Here is a 15,111-nt window from a genome sequence, read left to right as displayed (position 1 = left end):
GATGCCAAAATACCTAATTTTTAAACAAAGATGTTCTTTTGCCACCATACATTTCTGAATCACAATAGTCTTCTTCACCCACAGCTATCCTTTTTACTTGGTTAGAACCAGATGATTATAGACAAACCACTTTAAAATTAGTGTTTAAATTCTAGGCAGGAAGTAGAGCCAAGTGTAAATTTTGCCCTTGGGCTGATCTGTTTCCCAAACTTTGATGGATTCTCTTGCTTAGAGGTACATTAATGATAAGAAAGATGTTGGCACCTCGGATTTTTACACAGGAGTGAGATGCTTGCTGTCCATCTGTTTTCCATTGCTGCCATTTCTTCTCTTCTTGATGCTTTTTTTTGGCCTTTTTTCTAATTGCATTTTCTACTTGATTCTTGAGTAAAAGGGCTAGATGATTGATAATACTGGTGTTGAAAATGAGCCTAGAACCACTATTCCAAAGGGCATTTGGGGAGTGACATTTTAATCTTCTCATTTAGTCAGATTTGTAATTTTATATTTATTAAAATTGGGAAATGTTTAAAAAGTGTTGACTAGCAGGTTTAAGCCCCTCTTTTAAAAATTATATAAATTTTAGTTTCTGTGTATTTGGTATTGATCAAATAAATAAAGTGAGGTCATCAGTAAACTATGAATTTTCTCGATTCTTATTATAAAAAATGATAATATCTCAATTTATTTTCATCCTAGCAGTTACAGTTGATGTTGACAGATGGGGGAATAACTGAAATGCCATTTGCTTTTAACAATTTCACCAAAATTTTCTGTGGAATAATCACAGAAAAGTTGTAATAAAGGATGTGACCAAAAGCAAGACAACTCATTCCAATCTTACCAAAAGAAATGACATAGAGAAATGTAGACAAAAACTTATAAAATTAATTTTAGAATTTTAGACCTAGTGTTTTTTTTCTAGCTTTTAAGATCCTAGGCATTCATCAGGAATCCTTATTCTTCCAAGATTATGAAGAAATGATGATGTGTTGAACATTTAGAATGTTTTGAGATCCTAATTGTTAGTAGCCAAGAAACTTTTGGTTCTGTTTCTGCTTATATTGGTGATTTGGTTGTGTAACTGCAGAAACCCTAATTTTCTTCACCAGATTGGGTTGCCCATAAGTAGGAGTTTTAACCTTTGCTGCCTGTATGGTATCACGGGTGGGGGGGACTCCCAAGTGTGAGGTTACATGACGCATATTGTTAAGCTTTTTAGATGCTTTTCTGGAGAAAATTTTCTCTTTTTAAAGCCTTTGTCTTTAATATGGATTACATGGGGTAAGTCCTGGTTTTTGAAAAGTCCCAGTTTTACCTGAGTGTTATAGTTAGAATTTTGTTTTGTTTCTTTCAGCTTGTGTTCTAGAGGAAATGGAAGGTTTCTATGGGTCTCTGATTCAGTAAATCATGGGTTGAAAGCTTAGAATCTGCTTTTAAGAGCTCCATCGATACAGTATCCCCCTACTTTAGTAAAAATGATCCTTTCATTCACATAGTCAGTAACAAATCCTGATAACGTGGATGTCATTTTGTTTTCTTTGTCCAAAAAACCACATACATGCAGGGAAAACTAAAGTTTGTGTTTTTTGGTTTTTTTTTTTTTTTTTTTTTTTTTTTTTTTTTTTTTTTTTTTTTTTTTTTGGTTTGTTTTCTTTTTTGCTTTGTTTTTTGAGACAGGTCTCACTGTGTAGTTGAGACTGACCTGGAACTCACTGTGTAGCCCAGGCTGGTCTTGAACTCACAGCGATCCTCCTGTCTCAGCTTCCTGAGTGATGGGATTACAGGAGTGTGCCACCATGCCCGGCGGAAAACTAAAGTTATTAAAGATCAAACCAAATATGACCAAACTTAGTGGCAATCACAGACATAGAAACAAACATCGAAATATCTCCTTAATTAAGGCAATGGCTCTGCTGGGGCCCACATTCCAGGATTCTCAGTAGAGAAAACATGTTTTCTTTATAGGGGAGTTTTATTAGCAGCAATGTTCCGGTATGTGGTTCAGGTTAATTAATGATGTAGTCACACTGGTATCTTGCCATGAGTTTTATTCCAGTAAGTAGGGCACCAGGAAATCGCACTGGCATATCTTGTCATGCCAAAAAGGAATTCTTAATTTGGACCATAAAGACTCATTTCCATGAGGTCTGTCAACAAAGTAATTTAAGAATTCTTAATGTGGATACAGCCTTATACTAAGAATTAATTCACCATAGGCTCTAAGTAGCACATGCAATCATTTTAATAAATGTATTCAGTTCTTAAATATTTTGTTGGCTGAGATGATTGAGACCTCAAGGATTCAGGCTACTCACAAGTTCTGGTGGAAATGACCTTCACTGTATAAGGAGGTTTGTACTAAGAGCCACCTTTTCCCCATGAGAGGTGTTTTAAAAAAATTTAAATCATGGTGATGTTTTAAAACTTAATTTGTGTTGTGCATGTGTAGCAACCTTCCTTGGAGGTTGAAACAACAAAGCAACTGGATGGGAAATTAGATTTTCCCCCTTATGCTGCTAATGTAGTTCTGTTCCTTTGGGATTCCCCTTTGCATGGGCTGATGATTTCTTTGAAACTATATGGAAATTGGTTCAGACAGGAACAAAGGGGAGAGGGGATGGCACTGATGATTCAAATTAGTGTCTCTTCTTCAATGAGAGCTGGGTGTGTTTGAAAGTGCATGTCATCCAATATCCGTGGAGCCACCTAAGGTTAAGTGAGGTGCCACAGTGACTGGAAGCCAAACTTCAGGGTCTCAGTGTCTGATACTTTCCTGTCAAGTTGGGTTGAATTGTTAATTTGAAATCTGCAGCATCGTAATGTGGTTCAGAAGTGGGCCAAGCATAATTTTACTTTTCTTTATACGATGGAAAAACCACCTCTTTCTTTTTCCTTCATCTTTTTCGCACTCAGCATGTGACAGATTCCTGTTGCCTAACATAATGAATAAGAAAGGGAACAGCTTTGTGACTCTGGGAACAATGACATGTGTAGAAAAAGGCATCTGAAATGCATTAAAAAGAATATACATTTCATTGTCAGTGGCATGCGTGCAAACACACACACATACACACATTTATAGGAATTCTATACAGCTTCTATTCAATAGTTTCACCCTCCACTCTTACCTAGTTCAAACACCCACCCCTCCTAATTGGACTTTGGCTCACTTCCAGGGTCTGAGAGTTCTGTATCTGTGAAATAATGATCCTGAAATAAGTAGCATCGCTCAGTAGAGATATCTTTTTATGTAAAATTCTTAAAGGGAAAAGAGAGGAAGAAAATGCTTCCATGCTTGGGAATTTAGGGAAAGACACTAGAATGGGCCAAAACAGTAATATCAGAAGATCTCATCTGTGTGAATGGAGGGCTATTTAGGATGACAGAAAATATGAGTCCTTAAAGACTACTAGATTTGAATGGACCTTTTCATTTAAAGATCTTTTATTTATGGACTGATGGCATATGCTAATGTTGTAAATGGGCATGAGCCTCCAGTGCTTTTGAGACCGGTGGCCAGGTTGCCTTTCTCAGGGAGATCTTTTAGGATGGGAATAGATGATATAAAGTGGGTTGAGCCTCTCTCTTCTGTTCCCTGAGGATAGCGGTTAATAAGCACTTGTCATGGAGGTGCAGAGAGGGTGAGTTTTGTTCATCGTAGTGATTCTGGAGCACATGATGCAATAAGAACTGCTAAGAAGAAATGGGTAGGTGTTCACATCTGCTTCAAACAGGCAGATTTGAGTGCGCAGGACAGGTCTCTTTGTCTTGATGAGAGGCTCCTTTGCACTCCTACTGATGAGTGTGAATCACCGAGTGCATTGTCAGTGCTAAAACTTAAACTGAGGAGAAAGATAATGGAGCCTTATAACCTAATTAGGTGGGCATTTTAGGATCAATTTCCTGGATGGATGGACTAGCTCAGGAATTCCATGGGATACCTGAATTATTGGCTTCATTGACTCATTCAACTAGCGTGTTTTGGATGCTTTTACCAGGCACTGTGGTGGGCACTCAGGATTTGTTGAAAAATGACTAAGTCTCTGTTCTCCTGGGATTTTCATTTCAATTAGAAAAAGGTACACAGCAAACATACAAACAAATAATCACAATCTTTCCATGATCTCATAAGCACTAAAACGCAAAGAAAACAAGGTGGTATGATAGAGAATGACAAGATGTTTGAGCTAGGCTGTTGAGTCAGGTCAAAGAAGGGCTCTGAATAGGTAACAGTGAAGATGAAACATGGTATATTAAAAGGAAGCTGGTGCGTGATGACCTGGAAGTTCACATTCTGGGATTCACAAGGGCAAGTATTAGGGTTCATAGGGCTCTCTGAGTGTGCAGTGTCTGTGTGAGAAGTATGGTGAGTGAAGGAGAGGAGGGCAATGGGAGAATGTAAGGCTGGGTCACACCACGGCTGGTCGGCCACGTTGAGGAAGAAACTAGAGTTGTAAGGGGTCTTTGAGATGTGGCTCACTGGCTTTATAGTTTACATTTGTTCAGGTGCTGGTAAGGCTGAGAGCTGGGGGAGACAGGAAATGAAAAGTCCACAGCCTTTTGTAAACTTGTATTACTGAGTATGTTAGGCCTTACAACAGAGCACCTGAGACCCCTGTTCAGCTTCTTCCTGGGTGTCCCAAGCCTCCTGCCTTTGCCATGAGTTTGGCAAAAGAAAAATGTGTGAGTGCCTCTGAACCTGCTCTGAATGAACATCACTTTTTGGTCTTTATGCCCCTACTATTGTTTCAGGGCCTCATAAAATTCCAGACTAGGGGTTCCTTAAGAATTGAGTCCACTCTTTCAGTAGATAAAAAAACAGCCTAGAATGGTTAAGGTCACTCAGCTAGTTAGTCAGGGCTGATCTTCCTGATGGGGTCCTCTGCTTATTTAAATTTTATAGCTGTTCTCTGTGAGAGTTATTTTGTTTTTTTTCTTTTCATTTCTTTGCCTTTGATGCATATTTTTATTGTCTGCTTTGAAGTATAATGAAAATCGTGCTCTATAGATAATTGCTGTAACCTACCGACCAGGCACTTGCCATCTATCAATTGATTGAACTCTCCCCACATTTTCTGGGTGAAGGTACTGCTATTACCCCATTTTACTGGTGAGAAAACTGAGAAACAGAGGGTTAAGTGTCTTCCTCCAGCGTGGTAGAGCCAGTATGCAATGTATCCTGATTTTGGACCCTGGCTCTCTGACACCTGTACTAGTACACTTCACCTCAAGTCTTCTGTCTTTCATTGTATACAGCTTCAGCTTGTTTCCTAAATGGGACTAAGCAACATAGAGCATCAGTCATGCAGCCACCTCAAATAGTTGGGCAATCTATTCCAAGTACCTTACATTAAGTGTAAGTACAACCATCAGTGCAGGAAAGGCAGCTTAGGGCTTTATGCAGTCTGAGGAGTAGAACAAACATTCCTCTAGGTGCCCTTATGTTGTCTTTAACATTCTACACTGGAAATTTCTGAAAGCCCTGAGTTTTGAAAGTACTGGTCTCTGTGATCACCAGCCACTAAATTGCATCTGCCACTGAAGGTCCCAGTGGGCTCTGAGCCTGTTGTTTTTAGGAAATTCAAACTATGAGCTGGGGAGAGAGAAAGAGTGAGCACGGTTAACACATGTATGCCCATGCTTTGAGTCAGAGCCATAATTGTGTGTGTGTGTGTATGTATGTATTTTTATAGGGGGTAGGGAAGAGTATATTTAATTAACCCAACTGAGAAGGCTATAACAATGTTCTGGGAGGGAGTCAATGAAATGAGTTTACTTTAAAAAAAATCACAGTAGCCTGAGTCAGCCTGTGCTAGCGCTTTGGAAGAGGAAGGGGAGATGATGTAATTGGTTCGGCATGTTCCCATCTTGGCCCCTGAGAGTGGAGGGGCCTGGGAGGTTGCAGAGAGTGAGTGTGTGTTCAAAGTTAATAAGAATGGGTGGGGATGTGTGAGAGAGTGGGCTGTAAAAGGGGATTAATAACCCCTTGTCAGACCTTTCCCTGTTACTGTGTTTTTCAGTAATTTTGGTTTGAATGAGGGCTCTCCAGCCAATTAATGTTTATTTGTTTCTTTTGGCAGCCCTGTTGGGGGAAGGGATAATATGGGCAAGTTTCAATTTTTTTGTTTTGCTTTTGCATTTTGGAAGAAGAGGAGAGTCATGTGAGTTTGGGTTTTCAATGATGGTCCCCCTCTCATCCCCCTTTAGGAGGCAGGAGGCAAGACGTGGCCAGCTGGTGCCCCAACTGACACAGGTGCAGAGGCTGTGGGGGGTGGGGAGTCAAGAATAATTACAGGTTTCTCAAGCGACAGGCCCTACGCTCATCAAGAAAACTGCTCTTTATGGAAAATTAATGGTGGAGCTGAAAACCCATCAGACCTATTGTTGTTCATGGGAAGCCATTGCTCCTTAGAAGGGAGACTTCCCCCAAGTCCTGGGCTCTTCTAAGGAGCTGGGACAGCGTGGCCTCCTTCCTGAGGAGGGCCTGGATGTTACCATGGGCCGAGGTGTAGTTTTCCTGTAACTCTCTTCTGCATTTCTTATTTAAATTTCACTTTCAGTCCAGATCTAGTCCTTTGCTCTTAATAGTAGTATGTGTAGGATTATTTTTCATTGAGTCTTAAGGAACACGTTTTATTGTGTTTGTAAAAATGGAATGACTAAGGTAAGGGTATCTAGTGAAACTTAATTTGAAGCTTCAAAGTAGCAAATAGAATTTCCACCAGTGTGTGTCAGCATAAGAGCAACGTCATTGGGAGCAAGAGGACAGCAGCCGACCTGCTGTAATCCCATTGTAGGCGAGCAGTGGTGTCTCTAGACTCTCAGAAGTTGGAATTTAGCTGTAGTTCAGTGGCCAAGAAACAGTAAGTGCCTCTTCTTATGGGCCAGCTGCAGTGGTGGGCAGAGGCCAGACTTCAAATCAATATGTGCTGAGAAGTAGCATCTGAATAAATAACATAGAAACAAATTAGAAAGGGCCATCCATGTGTGCATGGGCCCTCTTGTGCCTAGTGTACATGTTAATTTTGAGAATCACACACATGAATGAGGAAAAGGCATTTCTAAGTGGCTGGGGGTATGGGGGACCCCAGTCCCTTCCTTAAGGAAGAGAACAGGGTCATAGTTTCCAGTGCTGTCTTGATTGCAGGACTTTAGGCTTACTTTAACATTTAGTCTGGGTTTGAGTTGTTTGGGAGATTTCTGTCATGCATTGCAACAACGGAATCCTTGTAAGATGAAAGCAGTATTTGAGGCTACTTTACATCATATGCCCCAGGAAAGTAATTTCAAAGACATCATCCTCTCCCCAGGCCTTTAATCTTGCCTCCTTCCTCCCTGGCCTCCCCAAGGAAAAATATACAAATAAATATTTTCTGTGTATGTGCAAAATAATTTGGGGAGGATAAATGTTGAAGGAGTTTCAATAGACACTTCCCAACTTTTTAGAATTAAATTAATTTCCACAGCATTGTCTCACAGAATTTACAAATTACTAGAGGGAACTGTTTAATTTGTTTTCAGCGCCCGCAACCAGTTGATGTGAGAAACAGTGGAAAAGAATGTGATCTTACATTGGATGTAATATCATGGTTATTTTGTGGAGTTCAGCAGTTCTGAAAGTAATGTGTAATATTACTGTACCTCTGGGGTGTGCTGTTGATGTGGGTCTTTTTTTAACCTAATAGCTAAAAAATGCAGTAAGAGATTTTACTTACACTTGCTTACCCATATTTTCTGGGCAAAATTCATTTTCTCCTAACCTTCTGCCCTAATGTTATCTAGTGATGAAAATAAAAAGAAAAGGTGAACATTTCCTTAAAGTCGTCTTGGAACTCATTTTCTGGGTTTTCTAGGTTTCGGAGATTGATTTTCTCACTGGTTTCTTTTTCCTTTGTGCCATGAAATAGTTTCAGTACGACCATCCTCTTCCTCAAAGCTGCTTTAAAATCTTGCATATCCAAGAAGGAAGGCAGAAAAGTTCAAGTATGTGGCCGCTGAGGTTTTCTTATGGGCTTACTGAGTGTATTAATCATGGCTCTTCAGTCCCCTCTTCCACCCAAGAAAAATGGTACCAGATCTCTCTGGCTATGCTTCTCACTTCCTTTCTCATCTTTCAACTCTGACCTAATTTAAAAAGCCTAGAAGTATGTTGGAATCATTACATCATATCATTCCCACAAAGTTTCTCTCAGTGTCAATCTTTGTAATTCTGTTTTTAAAAGTTGGTTTTAAGAGTCAAAGGAATGTCTTTCTTTTTTCTTTTCTTTTTTTGCTAAAAAGTGTGAAATGTAAACCCATGGATGAAGTTAGAAAAGAATTAATATTTTATATGATGACGTGAAAAAGGAGACCCAAATTTCCTACCTATTAGTATCTTGTTTGGATCACTCTGAATTTTCATCCTGGGATGTGTTTGAAGATTTTAAAGCAATTGATTCATTGAGTAATTGAGTGTTGGGATTCTCCCAGGAGAAAGTAGGGGGTTCGTTCCCTCTTTCTCTATCTACTTCAGATTCTTTGGGGACTGTGACATCATGGTTAGAAGCAGGTGACAAAACCACACATAATAAATGTCAGAAAGAGGCTCCCTTGGGCAGCCAACAACAGTTCACCTGTGTAAGTAATTACCTGAGGGAACATTCTTTCTTGGAACCAAAGGCCACTGCTTCCTTGCCATGAATATCATCATTACCATCAGGTCAAAGTCTAAGCTCTGAGAAGCATCACTTTCCAAGTTTCTGAGAAGTAGAAAGCTGCACTTCCCCATGTTTCACAACTATATTTCCCCCAAAATTTATTTTAGCCCTTTGTATTTTTAACTCTTGGCCCTTTTAGATGAGGTACATGATATGGTTAAGAACAGTTGGCTAGGTCTGGGGATTTAGCTCAGTGGTGCCACCACCTGCCTTGCAAGCACAAGGACCCAAGTTGGGTCCCTGGTACCAAAAACAACAACGACAACAATGACAACAACAACAACAACAAAACAGTTGCCTTAAGGAACCACAAATACTTAGGTGGCTTTTTATTTCTTCAATTCTTTTATTCCAGAAAAAAATCATTCGCAAAATGCATTTTCTCTGTTTCTTTTTTCTTTTTCTCTTTCAGCTTACCAACTTTAGTATACAGGGATCCCAAAACTCCAAGTGATTACTCGTTATGGCGTAGTTACTGAATGGTAGCAGATATATTGCACTGATGGCTTTGTCTTATGTCCAAATTAAAAGACACAGAAATAAAAATCAGAACATTTTATGTCCTGAACATTTAAAGGGGCATGGAATTAGAAGCCTAAAGTCTATACTCATTTTAAGATTATATTCTTAGAAACCAGACATTCCACCAAGCTATGGACTTTTAGCTTTATGTTGGAGGTGCTGTTTAATTGACCAAGTTTGAGGAGGGGTAGTTTCAACATTTGACCATGAGTACATTTTCTTTACTCTCTTTTTCCCAGACTAAGGTTCCTGTAGAGATAGACCTTATCTTGAACTTTTACTGAAATGATGATTCATGGGGAGGGAAGGTGAAAGATTGTCTTAAGAATAAGGCATGAGAGAAAGTAAAGAGAAAAAAAATCATCTGACCAAAACCTTTTAGATGGTAGTCATAGGGAAGATTTAAAAAGTGACAAGAAATGTTAGCCTTAGTGACTGGTAAGTTTCATGTGATTTATGAGGAGATAAGGACAAGTTGAACAAAAAACATGTGGTAATTTTGGCTTAATATCCATATATGACCAAATATCTTCATTTTTCTTGAACCCATGAGTATAATCATTGTTTGCTGGCAGCACGGACATTTTTTAAACTTAATATGTGTTTCAGGTCTTGAATTATCTTGTTCTCTTTCATTGTCTGCCTCTGGAATCTATCATAGAAGTAGATAGGCAGTAATAGGTTGGAAATCATTTCTTTTTTTAACTAGGTCTTGGATTATTACTTTTAATAAGCATGTTTCAACAAGCACAAAAGCTATGAAAAGCATGAAGAGAGTATTAAAAGAGCTTTCAGAGTGATCATTTCAAAACCAATTTCAGGTGATATTTATTAGGAGACTAGGAGAAGAAACCATGCATTTCAAAGTTGAGATACCAGAGTCTTCACAAAGCTCATTTGAGACTTATATTAGAAAATCACTTTGAATATGAGAACATTTCCTTCTCTGCCAACTGTAGTGAGGGCTGGAGGTTGATTTGGTGGCTCAGGCCTGAAGGTGCATTGTTAGGTCATGCTGAGGGAAGCTTCATACCTCCTGAGTTACCAGATGGGCATAATTCATGTCACTAAACTGACATCTGCTGACTCACATTTGGAGTTTACTGGCTGGAGTGTCATTGGAACAGAGTGAATCTCTGCTTCTGGTGGATAAACAAACATTTGAACTCTATGTCCACATTGTCAGTCTAGAGACAGTTACAATTTGCTGGTGGTTCTGCTCAATGCCCTGCACTAAATTTACCTAAACCATAGACAATTATCTTTACAAAGAAATTATCAATGATGCTATACCATGAACTAATCTATACATTTTTATTTGAACTGCATTATTTTTCCAACTAATGTCCTTTTACTGTCCAGGATCCAGGACAGAATCTTGTGTTTACTTATTATATCTCCTTATGTCTCTTCTCATGTATGACAGCTTCTCAGTCTTGCTTTATTTTGTCTAACCTTGACACTTGTAATAAAAATGTTGATCAGTTATTTTTAGGATGATCTTAATATTTGTCTGATATTTTCTCCTGTTTAGATTGAGTTTATACTAATGTGTATTAAAATGTGTATACTAATACACATACTAATGTGTATGTAAAGACTAATTATTGTTAACTTTGATCAGATGGTTAAGGTTGTGTCTGCCTACTTTCTCCACTGTAAGGTTAGTATTTTTGTCTTTGTAATTAATGAATACTTTGTGGGAGAATGCTTTGAGAATAGGTAGGTATTGTGCTTTTATAGTACTTTTCATCTACTGACTTTAGCATCCATTAATTTGTTCCTACTTGCAATTAGTATTCATTATTTGTCTTATGGTGATTTTTTAAATTTCCATCAGTGCTTCTCTATTTATTAATTATAATTTTTCTATAAGGGAGAGTGGATCCTTCCTCTCCATTTATTTATTCAATCATTTTTATATGAAAATAGAGTTTTATTTTAGTCTACTGGTTTATAATACATTATTATTGTTACTCATTTATTTGCTCAGATTATCCAGATTTGACCACTGAGAGCAATTTTAAGTTAGCACCTGAGCCTTTTTGACATATTCCCCTCACTGAAAGACCCCTTTCTTATTTTCTGGTCCTACAAATTCATATTCTTAGCTTATTTTATAATTTTTTTTTACCCCAACTCTGTAAACAACTATTTCTCCAATAAACCTGATTCTCGTTGCAGGGAATGATATTTTAAAACCAAGATCTTTCTGTATTCATTGTTGTATGAGAATATAGGCTTGTAGGCTCTTTCAGTAGATGAAATTAGAAAAATGTCCGTAAGTATACTCAAGAATATACATACTTATTTTTCTAGACATCTATGAGTAAATGCAGATACCTCAAATTCTGATTAAACAATGGGGGCATATATCGAGAAAATTCTCATAATTTTGTAAATAAAAGTTCTCTTTGGCTTGAAAATAATCTAGTCTTAAAACCCTTATTATTAGCATTTTGATCTTTACACTCATGATGAAAATACTTTCAGGCTCCTTACCCCATGTTTCAGTTGACACCTTCTTGAGTTAAGTTTCATCTCCATCTAATATTATAAGAAGTGGATTTTGTAATGATTCCACCGGCTATGTAGCAGCTCCTGATGGGTAGTCATGCTTCTTTAAGTCTCAGCTGGAGTAAGAATGTCCTGCATCTCAATTGCAATTTATAGTCTTTCCAAAGGGATCAAGATTTTAGTGACCAAGGTTTCTCCATGTTTAGATCATAAGTATGACTCATGTGCTTCTAGGATGCAAACCAGGGCATATTGGGAAGATTTTTTTTTTTTAATTTCCCCTGGAAAAGCATATGTGTGTTTAGAATATTTCAGTGCCTTAGAACTCAAAGTATGAAAAGATTTGAGCCTCCAAACAATCAAATTCTTAGGGACTTTTAAATCTTTGAGCTAAGAAGTATGTATGTAAGGGGCCAGAGCCTACTAAAGCTGTACCCAACAGACATTGGCACTTGGGTGTGTAGGAAGAAGGGAACTAGCTCAAGGACATCCTGTAACCCATAATTTAGCTTATTTTTACTTGGACTATATCCATGTCTCAAAGATCTGTTTCTTTGGGCAAAGTTCAAGAAGCATTATGATTGTACTTCTGAAGATATGTATTAGTGGTTATTTCTAAGACTGCCAGCCTCAGCAAGATGGACCATACTATTGGCCATCACATTAACCTCAATAAATTTAAAAGGATCAATATCTTATAAAGTATGCTACTTGATAACAAAGAAATCAAACTAGAAATCAATAATAAAAAGATATCTAGAACATTCTAAAATATCTGGAAATTAGTACACTTTTTCCTTTACTGCCAGATATGGTGGATTTTGTTACTGAAAACAGTGATAAAATAATAAGCTTAAAATAAAAGCAAGTACCTAATGGCACTGGAGAGTCAACAGAAACAGGCAGACTTTGATGACAAATACAGCAGGGGAAAGTAGGGGCACCATATGAATACAGGTTCACAATTTTGGGAAACTTGGCTAGGTGCCACAGGTAGGATAACTACCAGAGTCTGGTATCACATAATTGCTTTGAAGAGTGGAGAAGATAGAAAGACAAAAGTCATAGTATGTAGTTAGGTTTATCTTTGATACTCATTACATGCTATACATGGTAGGTAATAAGTTTAAAAAGGGAAGAAGATTAAGAGAGTTTTTGTGATTCAATTTGACTGGAACTAAGACTAAGCATTCTGGTGTCAGAGAGAGAGAGAGAGCTAAATGAAAATTTCTAATGAGGTAGAAAAAGGAAGGGGAAAGTTGTGAGTCACGAAATTCAGAATATGGGCAAGTGAGGATAATGTCAATTTCTAGATCTGAGAAGTGGTAGTACTGAAGGATTGATTTCTAATATAAGAGATATTGTTTAATAAGTAAAATAAAACCAAAACTTACTTTTCCACTAAACTTTTTTGAAGAATACCTCTATCTTAGAGAGTTCATTACCCATCATACCCTAACAACTTATCAATACCCTTTACAGAATACACTTTGATATTACATTACTTTACACATTTTTGTCAGTTTTCTGATTATTTATTCTGTACTTATATCACATGGATCTATTACACTGCCTTCTAACACAAGCAAAGCCCTGCACCCTACAGTGAGCACAGTAGTTGAATGAACACTTGTGATGTAAGTATTGATTGAAGATTGGAACCATTTATTAGTTCATATCATTAAAAATCAACAGCAGAGCTCAAAGCTGATTCATAGTTAAGAATCTGGTTCTTGTACACAATAATCAAGTTTTACTAGAAGTCTGATTAAAAAACTAATTTTTTGAAATGGTACTAAAATAAAACCTTGACAGATACAATAGAACTGGGCATAGCATTAAAATATATTCACTACAGAGTAAAAGCCTAGAATCAGAATATTGGTTGAAAACATACAAGCTTTGTGGCGGCAGTAAATTTGAAATTCGTCACACTTTATATTTGCCATTAGTCTTTCTTTGGCGAAGCCAAGAAAATGGAGCAGGTTGGGCTGATGCTGCATGTTGCTCAACGTAGTTTTATGCAGGAGTCTGGAGCAGTAGAAATTTTTAAGTGAGGACAGCTTTAGGATGATGCAAACATCTTAAGTATTAAATTTTGCCATGAAAGTGCTTCAGTTATCTTACAAAGACTTACGAGCATCATGGATGAAGATTTGTTGAAATTAAAATTTTTGGTTCTCTATTTCTTTACCAGGTGAAAATTTTATGTTGAGATAAATACGGTCCTGTCTTTAACAAATCTTGGGAGTTATGTCTGAACTTATTTTTTCATCCTGTAGTGAGAGATGCTAAACCATTGTAATGGGATCCTTGCTCCTTGCCACAGAGTATTATAGGAATTATATTTTTAGTAAAGTTGCCGTAAACAACCAGCAAATTCTCTGTTCCTTGCCCCGCTGTCCAACACGTGGCCTGCTGGTGTTCTTTGCCTCTGATTGTTGTTTCTCTCCCTGTCCTTCCTCTCCGCAGACATGCCTTGAATTGGAGCGCTACCTACAGACAGAGCCCAGGCGGATCTCAGAGACCTTAGGTGAGGACTTGGACTGTTTCCTCCACGCTTCTCCTCCCCCGTGCATCGAGGAAAGCTTCCGGCGCTTAGATCCCCTGCTGCTCCCAGTGGAAGCCACCATCTGCGAGAAGAGCTCTGCAGTGGACATTTTGCTCTCTCGGGACAAGTTGCTCTCTGAGACCTGCCTCAGCCTCCAGCCAACCAGCTCTTCTCTGGACAGTTACACAGCCGTCAACCAGGCCCAGCTCAACGCAGTGACCTCATTAACGCCCCCATCGTCTCCTGAGCTCAGCCGCCATCTGGTGAAAACCTCACAGACTCTCTCAGCCGTGGATGGCACGGTGACGTTGAAACTGGTGGCCAAGAAGGCTGCGCTCAGCTCAGTAAAGGTGGGAGGGGTGGCAGCAGCGGCAGCAGCCGTGGCACCAGCTGGGGCAGTTAAGAGTGGACAGAGCGACAGCGAACAAGGAGGGCTAGGGGCTGAAGCATGCCCCGAAAACAAGAAGAGGGTGCACCGCTGTCAGTTTAACGGGTGCCGGAAAGTTTATACAAAAAGCTCCCACTTAAAGGCCCACCAGAGGACTCACACAGGTAGTGGTACAAGTTGGCCGCATGTGGTTTCTTCCTCTTTCCTGCTTTTGCCTCGCGGTGGGAAGGGCTGCTTTTTGTTGTGAGAAGCGGCCTTCATGCTGAGTAGGCACGGTGCAGAGGGAGGAGGGCTGGGGTGGGGCAGCAGAACAACTTACTTGCCACCCCAGGAATCTCAAGATGTCCCGAATTCAGGACATGGTCTTGTCACTGACTGGCTGAGAGCTGTTTGCAGAGGCAGTTCCTGCCGTTTGAGGCTAACCGAAGGCAGCT

At 38.9% G+C, this 15,111-nt stretch overlaps 1 protein-coding gene across 2 annotated transcripts in view; it reads left to right on the top strand.

The window, feature by feature from the left end:
* Klf7 (Kruppel like factor 7) overlaps positions 1-15,111 on the top strand; it is a 79,463-nt gene that overhangs the window by 24,795 nt on the left and 39,557 nt on the right. Inside the window, exon 2 of one of the 2 annotated variants that reach the window (XM_010616090.2) lies at positions 14,211-14,841. In XM_010616090.2, coding sequence (XP_010614392.1) covers positions 14,211-14,841 — 631 coding nt within the window. Of the gene's footprint in view, positions 1-14,210; positions 14,845-15,111 lie in introns of both variants that reach the window. The other variant, XM_033764577.1, reaches the window with a different exon arrangement.

The sequence above is a fragment of the Fukomys damarensis genome, unplaced genomic scaffold (assembly GCF_012274545.1).
Source record: "Fukomys damarensis isolate Sample0158 unplaced genomic scaffold, DMR_v1.0_HiC HiC_scaffold_16, whole genome shotgun sequence".
NCBI classification, from domain to species: Eukaryota; Metazoa; Chordata; class Mammalia; order Rodentia; family Bathyergidae; genus Fukomys; species Fukomys damarensis.
Note: the sequence above shows the minus strand (reverse complement) of the source record. Positions and strands in the feature narration are given on the sequence as shown.